The sequence below is a fragment of the Salvelinus namaycush genome, chromosome 13 (genome assembly GCF_016432855.1).
Source record: "Salvelinus namaycush isolate Seneca chromosome 13, SaNama_1.0, whole genome shotgun sequence".
Classification (NCBI taxonomy): Eukaryota; Metazoa; Chordata; class Actinopteri; order Salmoniformes; family Salmonidae; genus Salvelinus; species Salvelinus namaycush.
The window spans coordinates 31,098,093-31,111,770 of record NC_052319.1 but is presented as its reverse complement, the minus strand read 5'-3'; the positions used below and the strand labels follow the sequence as shown (position 1 = coordinate 31,111,770).

Sequence of the window (13,678 nt, the reverse complement as noted above, 5' to 3'; positions counted from 1 at the left end):
GCTTAACAGGTCACATAATAAGTTGCATGGACTCAATGTGCAATAGGCTTGCAAGCCAAAGAACACCATCCCAACCGTGAAGCACGGGGGTGTCAGCATCATGTTGTGGGGGTGCTTTGCTGCAGGAGGGACTGGTGCACTTCACAAAATAGATGGCATCATGAGGGAGGAAAATTATGTGGATATATTGAAGAAACATCTCAAGACATCAGTCAGGAAGTTGAAGCTTGGTCGCAAATGGGTCTTCCAAATGGACAATGACCAGGATTGCAAGCGAAGTTGTGGCAAAATGGCTTAAGGACAACAAAGTCAAGTTGGAGTGGCCATCACAAAGCCCTGACCTCAATCCCATAGAAAATGTGTGGGCAGAACTGAAAAAGCGTGTACGAGCAAGGAGGCCTACAAACCTGTCTCAGTTACACCAGCTCTGTCAGGAGGAATGGGCCAAAATTCACCCAACTTATTGTGGGAAGCTTGTGGAAGGCTACCAAAAACATTTGACCCAAGTTAAAGGCCATGCTACCAAATACTAATTGAGTGTATGTAAACTTCTGACCCACTGGGAATGTGATGAATGAAATAAGTAATTCTCTCTACTATTATTCTGACATTTCACATTCTTGAAAGAAAGTGGTGATCCTAACTGACCTAAGACAGGGCATTTTTACTAGGATTAAATGTCAGGAATTTTGAAAAACTGAGTTTAAATGTTTATTTAATTTTTATTTTTTGTACCTTTATTTAACTAGGCAAGTCAGTTAAGAACAAATTCTTATTTTCAATGACGGCCTAGGAACAGTGGGTTAACTGCCTTGTTCAGAGGCAGAACGACAGATTTTTACCTTGTCAGCTCAGGAATTCGATTTTGCAACCTTTCGGTTACTAGTCCAACGCTCTAACCACTAGGCTACCTGTCGCCCCAAAATGTATTTGGCTAAGGTTTTGGCTAAGGTGTATGTAAACTTCCGACTTCAACTGTACATTAGGCACACACACAGACACACATTACATTTGCCTCATTGTTCCTCACGTCAACCCATTCAAACGCTTTCAATGTGCAATAAATTTGATTTATTACGTGCGCGGTGAGGGGAAAGTGAGCGGCCAGGACAGATTAACTCTCTCCTGGAGGATTTATTTCAGCTGAGAGGTAGTGACGTATTGATAGAGCATGGGCTGAGTGGTAATGAGATGGAGATTGGAAACAACGTTCAGGAGTACAGAAAATCATTGAATAAATCCCACACCTCTCGATTAAAATCACCTGGCATTCTCACACACTTACCCAAGGACCTCTTCGCTCCAACTAAGGAGAGAGAGCACCTAGAGCTGCTCTGCATTCATGAAACGCATACAGTATAAACACAAACTCAAGGTTGTAAAGTACCAGCAAACAAAGTGCTCACAATAGTGTTGAATTGCCTGTGCTGCATAAGCAGGCTGCTTCATCCTGTTACATCTCTACTGAGTCTTTTAGAGGCTTTTTAACGTGATTGATTGATGCTCATAAAAGGCTGGGTGGGAGATGGAGGTGGGCCCATTTGCCAGACACATATGGAGTCAGTCTTGTGTCTCGTAGATAGAGGCTCTACACAGAGGAAAATCTGTCTGCCATTGTTTTACAGCTCCAGCGTGTGTGCGCGCGTGTCAATGACGAACGCACAATACCACAGCATTCCTCCTCCCCGTCTCATTTTCCCTCAGCCACACACACTCCTCATCCAACAACCCTCCACATGCAGCAAAGCGACCAATCCTAAACCCTCGCTCAGCTCTCCCCCCTACAAGATTACCACTATGGGGCCTGGTCCCATCCAATAATCATACTCACAGGATTCATCCTTCAATGGCCACATACTTGGTCTGCCCCATCCAAAAAAACACAGCCATGACGTTTTCCCTGATGAACAGTGATGAAGAGCTGAGCGTCCATTCATGTCTCACGCATTCCAACAATAACTCTCCTGGATGCTCACGCACACACTGTCATAATGACCTGGCTAATTACAGGGGCCAAGGCAAAAGAGCACCAATCATTGTGGGAGGAACACAACACATCCAACAATACATTCTTCAAAAAGGTTAATGTAGTACAATGGCCTCCCATAACGTTTAAATACAGATGAGTGCTCAGTGTCATGCAACGGTTACCAGAGCCATTAATATACATGGTTATATACAGCTCTGGTGGTTAACAATGAAGATATGTTTCACATACATACATTAAATGACTGCATTTGTTTTGAAACACTGAGCAGCCACACCCCGTGGTGGTCAGGCACTGTTCACGCTCGTCTTGAAGTGGTGTGGAGCTGTGAACAGCTGGGGAGGGTGAGGATCAAGCAACAACAGCTTCTCCAGAGGGAGATAGATCATAAGTAAAGACTGACAGATGTACATGAGGACACGGTTTGAGAACAAGACATGCTTTTCCACACTGGTCTGTGGTCTCCATGTGATAGTAGAATCATCTATTACTAATGACGACCAAGCCATCACGACAGTGAGAGAGCCTGCTGAACACTTGAACTGGACTGACAACCTACTCTGATTCTCCGCACCTTAGCACTCATCACAACTGATGCTACCAGACTCTTATTATACTGCTCAGCTTATACACTGCCCCCCATCCCCATGTAAATATTTGACTATAAACTGTGCCTTCCTGTATTATACTTATACTGCTAAAATGTTTATTATATTCTACTGAGCCATTTACTTTATGTTCGTATTATTATATTTTATTGTTGTTGCATTGTCGAGAAGGAACCTGGAGGTAAGAATTTCCTTGGACAATGTATATCATGCGTATCCTGTACATACGACCAATAAAACTTGAGAGAGAGAGTGCGCATGAGAGAGAGTGAGCGAAAGAGAGAAAAGAGGGAGGGAGAAGAGAGGTGACTAAAGAGAGATAAGAGCATCTGCCTCTGTGCGCTATATAGGAGGTTCTCGCTAGCCTCCCACTAAATAAGAGCCTCTTAGAAGAGAAAACAAGAATCAGCAGGATAGTCATACATACCGTACATTCATTAAGAAATAATGAGGCATTCTCGTGATTAGAGTTCCCTATAAAATCTCAAACCCTGAAAAGTCTCAAATTTTGCACCACAGTGAAATGGCGATGTTCCATATGCTCACAACATATCTTATTCAGGACTCCACATTGCCAGTACAGCTTTGAAAACAGAAGGAGTTTCAGACTAGTGAATAGTAAGTAATATCGCTGAGTTTTGATGTAAAGACAACAGCTCTATATGGTAGATATGGGATAGGGCCCAGTAGGGTCTTCAGAAGACATAGCACTTGGAAAAAGATCTGCTTCCTACAGTGCACCCTTCCTCAGTCAGGGACACACCACACACACACACTCCTTGTCGACCTTCACCGGAGCGTGCATGCACACACACCACACACATCTGAGAGCGATCTCCATGGGGGAAGCGCTCCATTTGTGCACATACAGAAACAATTACTCTCCACACCGTGAGCACATAATTACACCTTCAACACTGGAGATCAGGATTGGAATTTAATCCAGACTTAAACCAGACAGCTAATTAAAGCGTGCAAATCTGATCCCAATACAAAAATCAACCATAGGCTACAGTAAGTGTTTGGATTAGCAGGATAGTCAACTGTTTGGTTCTATACGTTTGTCTGTGATTTATGGTGAATGTTTTTAATTGAGGACAGTATATTCCTGCATTAAACTCAAGAATAAATCTCCTTTCATCTTTCTCCATCTACAAAGGCTGTGCAACAACTGGCCATGACACTGCCATTGATTCTTAGAATATAGGAATAGTATTAATGCACGCTTCAACACACACATATGCTCCACCCCCCTCACACACATCTGTGTGTGCACTTCAAAAGTAATCCCAACTCTGTCACTGCAGTGCTTCAAAGACTTAAAGAAAGAAGCAGCCAGAAAGAAGCAGCCAGGCTCCCCATTTCCACTGAGGCCAGTTCCATTCCTCCTGCCTTATTATGGCCCAAGGCTGTCAGCAGCCAGAGAGGCGGTGGGCTGCTGATATAACATACAACTGAAGAAGATGCAGCTTCCATCTCTCGTCACAGAGGCACAGAGTCTCGCTCTTACCCAATGGGCTACGAGCTCTCACAACATCCAGACACCTCAGGCTGTGCCATTAAACAGTTTTACTGGAGTGGAGTGCTCCCTTTCGCTCTGTGCATCTGTGAGCCTGAAGCTGATTTGGAACAATTTCACACACTGGATGTATCATAAAATATGTACAGAATGTTGGGATTGCGTTGAGAAAGAGAAACTCACAGGAAATATTTGAAATGACTCAATTCAAATGTATGGTTCACTGCATAGCTAATTGGAGTTTGCAGCACTACTCGTGAAACTAGTAATTTATACAAACTAGAAGCTCAAGTTTTATAAGTCGTATGTACAGGATACACATGGTATACACCATCCAACGAAATGCTTACTTACAGGTTCCTCCTAAACAATAAGAAATAATGAAAGATATTAATAAAAAGAGTAAATGGCAGTAGAATAGAATATATATTTTAGCATACGTATAATACAGGAAGACAATTTATAGTCCAATATCTACATGTGTATTGGGGATGGGGGAATTGGGGAGGCAAGTGTTAAAATTGTGCAGTATTTAGCCATAATAATGAGCATGAGGTAGCATGTGATGTGACGTATGTTTATAGCATGAATGAGTGAGTGTGTGCGCGTGCGTGCGGATGTGAATGTGAATGAGTGCATGTGTGCTAAGGTGTGGAGAATCAGAGCAGGTGGTCAGTGTAGTTAACATTTTCAGCAGTCTCTGAGCCTGTTGGTATCAGACCTCATGCTCCGATACCATTAGCCCGACCGTAAGGGAGAGAACAGCTTGTGGCTGGGGTGTGTGGGGTCCTTGATGCTGCAGGCCTTCCTCAGGCACCGTTTTGAGTAGATGTCCTGGATGGGTGGGAGCACTGTCCCAGTGATGTACTGGGCCGTCTTCGCCACCCGCTGGAGGGCCTTGTGGTTGTGGACAGAGCAATTCCCATACCAGGTCGTGATGCAACCGGTCAGTACACTGACTGGAGTATTTTTAGAGGACGCGAGGTGGTAGACCCGAGAGTTAGTGTGAAGGAGGTGTTGTTGCCAATCCTCACAGCCTGTGCTCTGCCCATCAGGAAGTCCAGGGTCCAGTTGCAGAGGGTGGTGTCCAGACCCAGGGCTCTGAGCTTGGAGGGAACACTAGTGTTGGATACTGAACTGTAGTCAATGAACAGCATTCTCACATAGCTGTTCCTCTTGTCCAGATGTGTTACGGCCATGTGAATAGTGATGGAAATGGATTCTTCAGTGGATCTGTTGGAGAGGTAGGCAAATTTGAGTGGGTACCGGGTGCCTGGGATACTGGCCTTGATATGGGCCATGACCAGCCTATCGAAGCACTTCATGATGACCTGGGTGAGTGTGACAGGGCTATAGTCATTTGGGAATGTCACCTTGTTTCTCTTGGGCACTGGGATGATGGTGGTCTCCTTGAAGCAGGTGGGGACTACAGCCTGGGACAGAGACAGGTTGAAGATGTCAGAGAAGACGCTCGCCAGCTGGTCAGAACACACTGAGGACGCTGCCATGGATGCCATCTGGGCCAGCGGCTTTGTGAGTATTCACTCGAGAGTTTAACACGTCAGCCTCAGAGAGCGAAAGCACCTGGTCGTCTGGAGCAGAAAGTCTTCCTGGATGGCTCGGTATTGTCTGCCTTGAAGCGAGCATAGAATGTGTTAAGCTCATCTGGGAGAGGGGCTTCGTGGGCACCACAGCTAGATTTGCCTTTGTAGTCCGCGATAGCCTGTATTCCTGCCTAATGGGTCGTGAGTCTGAGTTGTCTGACATCAATTCAAGTTTAAGCCGGAATCCTTAAATGGTGAAACTGCCATGTCTGTTTGCGATATAACAACAAAGAAGTTACTGCAATCAACGAGTTACTGCAATCAGGTTGACACATAGACATCATTGCACGTGTGATAGAACAGAAGAATATGTATTGCAATTGTTTTTTTACCACGTTTGGCGACACGCCTCACCACCGCTTAGTTAACAAAACTAAAACAATAACAATAGCCGTGGGGCAGACAGTGGTGCTGTTCTCCCTACTGCGGATTCAATCTGTAATAATAACAGAATACTATTTATCAATAGTATTTATCAATATATAAGGACAAAAGGCATTTTAATAGTCCTGTACAGTATCTAGATTCGGTGTTGTACCCAGTGGATGTTATACTGCACATGTACATGTCATGATGTGTGTCATTGTACCTTTGTAGAGGTTCTTGGGGTTTTGACAGGTGTGTCCGCAGCCATTGGTGCAGCACTTCTTGACAGCGGAACACTCTCCATCCTCCTCGCAGCTCTCCACACAGGCTGCAGCGAAACCACTGGCCTTATCAGGAGCCGGGCAGTCCCCCTGCTTCACCCCCTCCACAGACTTCAGGAACTCACAGCTAGTCAGACACTCATAGTGCTTCTTGGGAAAGAGAGTCTGAAGGGTAGAGGGGGACGAGGTGGTAGGAGGAAGAGAGGGAGGAGAGGGGCAAGAGGAGTAGGCAGACAGGAGGAAAGGCAGAGGAAAAACATCTATGTTAGATGACTTGTAGCGACAGTGTGCCAAGCTTCCAGGCCTTCATTAATAAGATCACTATATTGGTCAATTGCACACAATGTCCAACCGAAATGTAACTTCCGATTTTAACCCAGCCCCTCAAAGACGCATACATACAAAGATTTTAGAGAGATGCGGGGGGATGCCACACAAGGTGGCTGGGAAGCTGTTGTTGTGGGGGGGTTAAGTGCCAACCCCGAGCCAACCTGGTGAAAATTCTGTCGATGTGCCCTTGAGCAAGGCACTTAACCCTAGTTTCTCCTGTAAGTCACTCTGGATAAGGGAGTCTGCTAAATGACTAAAATGTCTAACAGGCAGGTCAGTGAACTAACAGGGATTGTCCTGTTTACATTGGAACTGATGACTCATTTGAGTGGTGAGTAAGTTAAACAGCTTTGATTCAATCTAACAGAGTGCCATTACATTACAGTAGAGAGAAAAGAGTCTCCACTTCACTTGACGCTCTTCATTCCCTCAGACTTTCCCCCACTCTGGAGGGAGCACTCAATCTCAGAGTCAGAGATGACATACGTACCTCGCATAAGTCCTGGCACTGGTTTTCCTTCAGGTCCCAGGATTCCTTGCAGGGCTCAAGGCACTGTGAAAGGGAGAAGGAAGGGTGTCAGTGCTTGAAAGAGACAGCCACATCAAAGAACTGTGTGTGTGAGGGAGGGTCTCTCACTCAATTCAATTTAAATTCAAAGGGGCTTTATTGGCATGGGAAATACAGTATATATACACACATTGCCAAAGCAAGTGAAATAAACAAACAAAAGTGAGAAGAAACAAATTCAACAAAATCAAAAAACTATTAGAAAATTAACAGTAAAACTGAAAGTTTAAATTAGACATTTCAAGTGTTATATTAATCAAATTTTAGTCACATGCACCGAATACAACAGGTGCAGACCTTGCAGTGAAATGCTTACTTATGAGCCCCTAACCAACAATGCAGTATAATAAATAAAAAAATAAGGACAAGAATAAGAAATTAAAGTAACAAGTAATTAAAGAGCAGTAAAATAACAACAGGGGGGTATCGGTGCAGAGTCAGTGAGCGGGGGCACCGGTTAGTTGATGTAATACGTACATTTAGGTAGAGTTATTAAAGTGACTATGCATAGATGATAACAGAGTAGCAGTGGTAGCAATGCAAATAATCTGGGTAGCCATTTGATTAGGTGTTCAGGAGTCTTATGGCTTGGGGGTAGAAGCTGTTAAGAAGCCTCTTGGACCTAGAATTGGTTCTCCGGTACCGCTTGTCGTCCGGTTGCAGAGGGAACAGTCTATGACTAGGGTGGCTGACAATTTTTAGGGCCTCTGACACCGCCTGGTATAGAGGTCCTGGATGGCAGGAAGCTTGGCCCCAGTAATGTACTGGGCCGTTCACACAACCCTTTGTAGTGCCTTGCGGTCGTAGGCCAAGCAGTTGCCATACCAGGCAGTGATGCAATCAGTCAGGATGCTCTCGATGGTGCAGCTGTAGAAACTTTTGAGGATCTTAGGATCCATGCTAAATATTTTCAGTCTCTTGAGGAGGAACAGGCTTTGTTGTGCTCTCGTCACAACTGTCTTGGTGTGTTTGGACCATGTTAGTTTGTTGGTGATGTGGACACCAAGGAACTTGAAGCTCTCAACCTGCTCCACTGCAGCCCTGTCGATGAGAATGGGAGCGTGCTCTGTCCACCTTTTCCTGTAGTCCACAATCATCTCCTTTGTCTTGATCATGTTGAGGGATAGGTTGTTATTCTGGCACCACACGGCCAGGTCTGACCACCTCCCTATAGGCTGTATCGTTTTTTTTATTTTAATTTTTTTATTTTAAATTTTATCCCATTTTCTCCCCAATTTTCGTGGTATCCAATCGCTAGTAATTACTACCTTGTCTCATCGCTACAACTCCCGTACGGGCTCGGGAGAAACGAAGGTCGAAAGCCATGCGTCCTCCGAAGCACAACCCAACCAGCCGTACTGCTTCTTAACACAGCGCGCCTCCAACCCGGAAGCCAGCCGCACCAATGTGTCGGAGGAAACACTGTGTACCTGGCCCCCTTGGTTGGCGCGCACTGCGCCCGGCCCGCCACAGGAGTCGCTGGAGCGCGATGAGACAAGGATATCCCTACCGGCCAAACCCTCCCTAACCCGGACGACGCTATGCCAATTGTGCGTCGCCCCACGGACCTCCCGGTCGCGGCCGGCTGCGACAGAGCCTGGGCGCGAACCCAGAGACTCTGGTGGCGCAGTTAGCACTGCGATCCAGTGCCCTAGACCACTGCGCCACCCGGGAGGCCCCTATAGGCTGTATCGTTGATCAGGCCTACCACTGTTGTGTCATCGGCAAACTTAACGATGGTGTTGGAGGAGTGCCTGGCCGTGCAGTCATGAGTGAACAGGGAGTACAGGAGGGGACTGAGCACGCACCCCTGAGGGGGCCCTGTGTTGAGGATCAGCGTGGCGGATATGTTGTTCCCTACGCTTACCACCTGGGGGTGGCCCGTCAGGAAGTCCAGGATCAAGTTGCAGAGGGAGGTGTTTAGTCCAAGGGTCATTAGCTTAGTGATGAGCTTTGAGGGCACTATGGTGTTGAACGCTGAGCTGTAGTCAATGAATAGCATCCTCACATACAGTTGAAGTCGGAAGTTTACATACACCTTTACCAAATACATTTAAACTCAGTTTCACAACTTCTGACATTTAATCCTAGCAAAAAATCCCAGTTTTAGGTCCATTAGGATCACCACTTTATTTTAAGAACGTGAAATGTCAGAATAATAGTAGAGAGAATTATTTATTTCATTCATCACATTCCCAGTGGGTCAGAAGTTTACATACACTCAATTAGTATTTGGTAGCATTGCCTTTAAATTGTTTAAATTGGGTCGCCTTCCACAAGCTTCCCACAGTAAGTTGGGTGAATTTTGGCCCATTCCTCCTGACAGAGCTTGTGTAACTGAGTCAGGTTTGTAGGCCTCCTTGCTCACACACGCTTTTTCAGTTCTGCCCACACATTTTCTAAAGGATTGGGGTCAGGGCTTTGCGATGACCACTTCAATACCTTGACTTTGTTGTCCTTAAGCCATTTTGCCACAACTTTGCTTGCAAGTCAGGTCATTGTCCATTTGGAAGACCCCTTTGCAACCAAGCTTCAACTTCCTGACTGATGTCTTGAGATGTTGCTCAATATATCCACATAATATTCCTCCCTCATGATGCCATCTATTTTGTGAAGTGCACCAGTCCTCCTGCAGCAAAGCACCTCCACAACATGATGCTGCCACCCCCATGTTTCATGTTTGGGATGGTGTTCTTTGGCTTACAAGCCTCTCCCTTAACCTCCAAACATAACGATGGTCATTATGGCCAAACAGTTCTATTTTTGTTTCATCAGACCAGAGGACATTTCTCCAAAAAGTACAATCTTTGTCCCCATGTGCAGTTGCAAACCATATTCTGGCTTTTTTTATGGCGGTTTTGGAGCAGTGGCTTCTTCCTTGCTGAGCAGCCTTTCAGGTTATGTCGATATAGGACTCGTTTTACTGTGGATATAGATACTTTTGTACCCGTTTCTCCAGCAGCTTCACAAGGTCCTTTGCTGTAGTTCTGGGAATGATTTGCACTTTTCGCACCAAAGTACGTTCATCTCTAGGAGACAGAACGCGTCTCCTTCCAGAGCGGTATAACGGCTGCGTGGTCCCATGGTGTTTATACTTGCGTACTATTGTTTCTACAGATGAACGTGGTACCTTCAGGCGTTTGAAAATTCCTCCCAAGGATGAACCAGACTTGTGGAGATCCAGAATTTTTTTCTGGGGTCTTGGCCGATTTCTTTAGATTTTCCCATGATGTCAAGCAAAGAGCACTGAGTTTGAAGGTAGGCCTTGAAATACATCCACAGGTACACCTCCAATGGACTCAAATGATGTCAATTAGCCTATCAGAAGCTTCTAAAGCCATGACATCATTTTCTGGAAGTTTCCAAGCTGTTTAAAGGCACAGGCGAATTTTCTACAGATGTAGAAGACACTTGCCAGTTGGTCAGTGTATGTAAACTTCTGACCCACTGGAATTGTGATACAGTGAAGTAGAAGTGAAATAATCTGTCTATTAAACAATTTTTGGAAAAATGACTTATGCACACAGTAGATGTCCTAACCGACTTGCCAAAAGTATCGTTCGTTAACAAGACATTTGTGGAGAGGTTGAAAAACGAGTTTTAATGACCTGAGTCTATGTAAACTTCCGACTTCAAATTGTAGGTGTTCCTTTTGTCCAGATGGGAATGTGCAGTATGGAGTGCAATAGAGATTGCATCATCTGTAAATATGTTAGGGCGGTATGCAAATGGCAGTTTCTGGGATAATGTTTTGATGTGAGCCATTACCAGCTTTCGAAGCACTTCATGGCTACAGACGTGAGTGCTACGGGTCGATAGTCATTTAGGCAGGTTACCTTCGTGTTCTTGGGCACAGGCACTATGGTAGTCTGCTTAAAACATGTTGGTATTACAGACTTGGACAGGGAGAGGTTGAAAATGTCAGTGAAGACACTTGCCAGTTGGTCAGCGCATGCTCGCAGTACACATCCTGGTAATCTGTCTGGCCCTGCGGCCTTGTGAATGTTGACCTGTTTAAAGGTCTTACGCACATCGGCTGCGTAAGAGAGCGTGATCACACAGTCTTCCAAAACGGCTGGTGCTCTCATGCATGTTAGTGTTATTTTTCTCAAAGTGAGCATAGAAGTAGTTTAGCTCGTCTGGTAGGCTCGTGTCACTGGGCAGCTCTCGGCTGTGCTTCCCTTTGTAGTCTAATGTTTTGCAGGCCCTGCCACATCCGACGAGCGCCAGAGCCAGTGTAGTACGATTTGATCTTAGTCCTGTATTAACGCTTTGCCTGTTTGATGGTCCGTCGGAGGGCATAGCGGGATTTCTTATAAGCTTCCGGGTTAGAGTCCCGCTCCTTGAAAGCGACAGCTCTAGCCTTTAGTTCAGTGCGGATGTTTCCTGTAATCCATTGCTTCTGGTTGGGGCATGTATGTACGGTCACTGTGGGGACAGAGTCATCAATGCACTTATTGCTGAAGCCAATGACTGATGTGGTGTACTCCTCAAAACCATCGGAGGAATCCCGGAACATATTCCAGTCTGTGCTAGCAAAACAGTCCTGTAGCTTAGCATCTGCTTCCTCTGACTACTTTTTTATTGATCTAGTCACTGGTGCTCCCTGCTTTCATTTTTGCTTGTAAGCAGGAATCAGGAGGATAGAATTATGGTCAGATTTGCCAAATGGGGAGCGAGGGAGAGCTTTGTATGCATCTCTGTGTGTGGAATAAAGGTGGACCAGAGTTTTTTCCCCCGCTAGTCACACATTTAACATGCTGATAGAAATTTGGTAAAACGGTTTTCAGTTTCCCTGCATTAAAGTCCCCGGCTACTAGGAGCGCCACCTCTGGGTGAGCGTTTTCTTGTTTGCTTATGATGGAATACAGAAAATTCTATGCTGTCTTAGTGCCAGCCTCTGACTGTGGTGGTATGTAAACAGCTACGAAAAATACAGATTAATATTCTCTAGGTATGTAGTGTGGTCTACAGTTTATCATGAGATACTCTACCTCAGGGAGCAATAGTTTGAGACTTTCTTAGATATTGTGCACCAGCTGCTTTTTACAAAAATACATAGTCCGCCGCCCCTGGTTTTACCAGACACTGCTGTTCTAGCCTGCCGGTGCAGCGTATAACCAGCCAGCTGTATGTTGACAGTGTCGCCGTTCAGCCACGTCTCCGTGGAGCTTAAGATATTACAGTTTTGAATGTCCCGTTGGTAGTTTAATCTTCCGAGTAGGGCATCTATTTTATCGTCCAAAGATTGCACGTTTGCTAACAGAATGGAAGGAAGTGAGGGTTTATTGGATCGCCTACGATGTCTCACAAGGCAGCCCGCCCTCCGGACCCTTTTTCTCCACCTCACCTTCACACAAATCATGGGGATCTGGGCCTGTTACCGAGAAAGCAGTATATCGTTCGCGTCGGCCTCGTCAGACTCGTTAAAAGGACAAAAGTATTCTGCCAGTCTGTGGAGAGTAATCGCAGTCCTGATGTCCAGAAGTTATTTTCGGTCATAAGAGACAGTATCAGCAACATTATGTAAAAAATAAGTTGCAAATAAAACAAAAAATCACAATTGGTTGGGGGCACGTAAAATGTCTGCCTTCTTCTCCGGCGCCATCTAATGCAAGCAGCTATTATCAGCTATGTACAATGTTTTAGCATTGTGCAATTAGTTGTAGTACAAATATTAGGGGAAGATACATATTAACAGATAAATATTGGGTGGTATTTTACAATGTTGTTTGTGTTCCACTGGTTGCCCTTTTCTCATGGTAACAGGCCAAATATTTTGCTGCTGGCAAACATGTCTCTAATGTTATCATACATTTGGCAGGAGGTTCGGAAGTGCAGCTCAAGTTCCACCTCATTTTGTGGACAGTGGGCGCAATCCTGTCTTCTCTTAAGCACCAGGTCTGCCTGTGGCGACCTCTCTCAATAGCATGGCTATGCTCAGAGTCTGTACATAGTCAAGTATTTCTTAATTTTGAGTCACAGTGGTCAGGTATTCTGCAACTGTACTCAGTTTAGGGCCAGAGAGCATTCCAATATGTTCTGTTTTTTGGATGATTCTTTCCAGTTTCAAATAGTTAATCTTTTTTTACTTTCTCATAATTTGGTTGGGTCCAATTTCATTGCTGCCCTGGAGCTCTGTTTGTGAACAGAGCCACAGAACCAGCTGGCTAAGGTGACTCTTCTCTAGGTTCATCTCTCTGTAGGTGAGGGCTTTGTGGTGGAATGTGCTTCACTTCCTTTTAGGTGGTTGTAGAATTTAATAGCTCTTTCCTGAATTTTGATAACTAGCGGGAATAGTACCAATTATGCATCTCATCCGAAATGTACATTAAACATTAAAATATTATATTACTGGTAAATGTACAGTGTTGTAACAAAGTGCAAATAGTTGAATTCTCCCGAAGACTGCCAA

General features: G+C 45.0%; 1 protein-coding gene across 1 annotated transcript in view; it reads right to left on the bottom strand.

Moving 5' to 3' along the window:
* The window catches only part of LOC120058434 (anosmin-1-like), a 75,776-nt gene that overhangs the window by 18,508 nt on the left and 43,590 nt on the right, over positions 1-13,678 (bottom strand). The window contains exons 3-4 of the mRNA XM_039007087.1: positions 7,186-7,248; positions 6,308-6,530 (exon numbers count right to left, since the gene is read on the bottom strand). Of these exons, the coding sequence (XP_038863015.1) occupies positions 6,308-6,530; positions 7,186-7,248 (286 nt within the window). The remainder of the gene's footprint in view (positions 1-6,307; positions 6,531-7,185; positions 7,249-13,678) is intronic.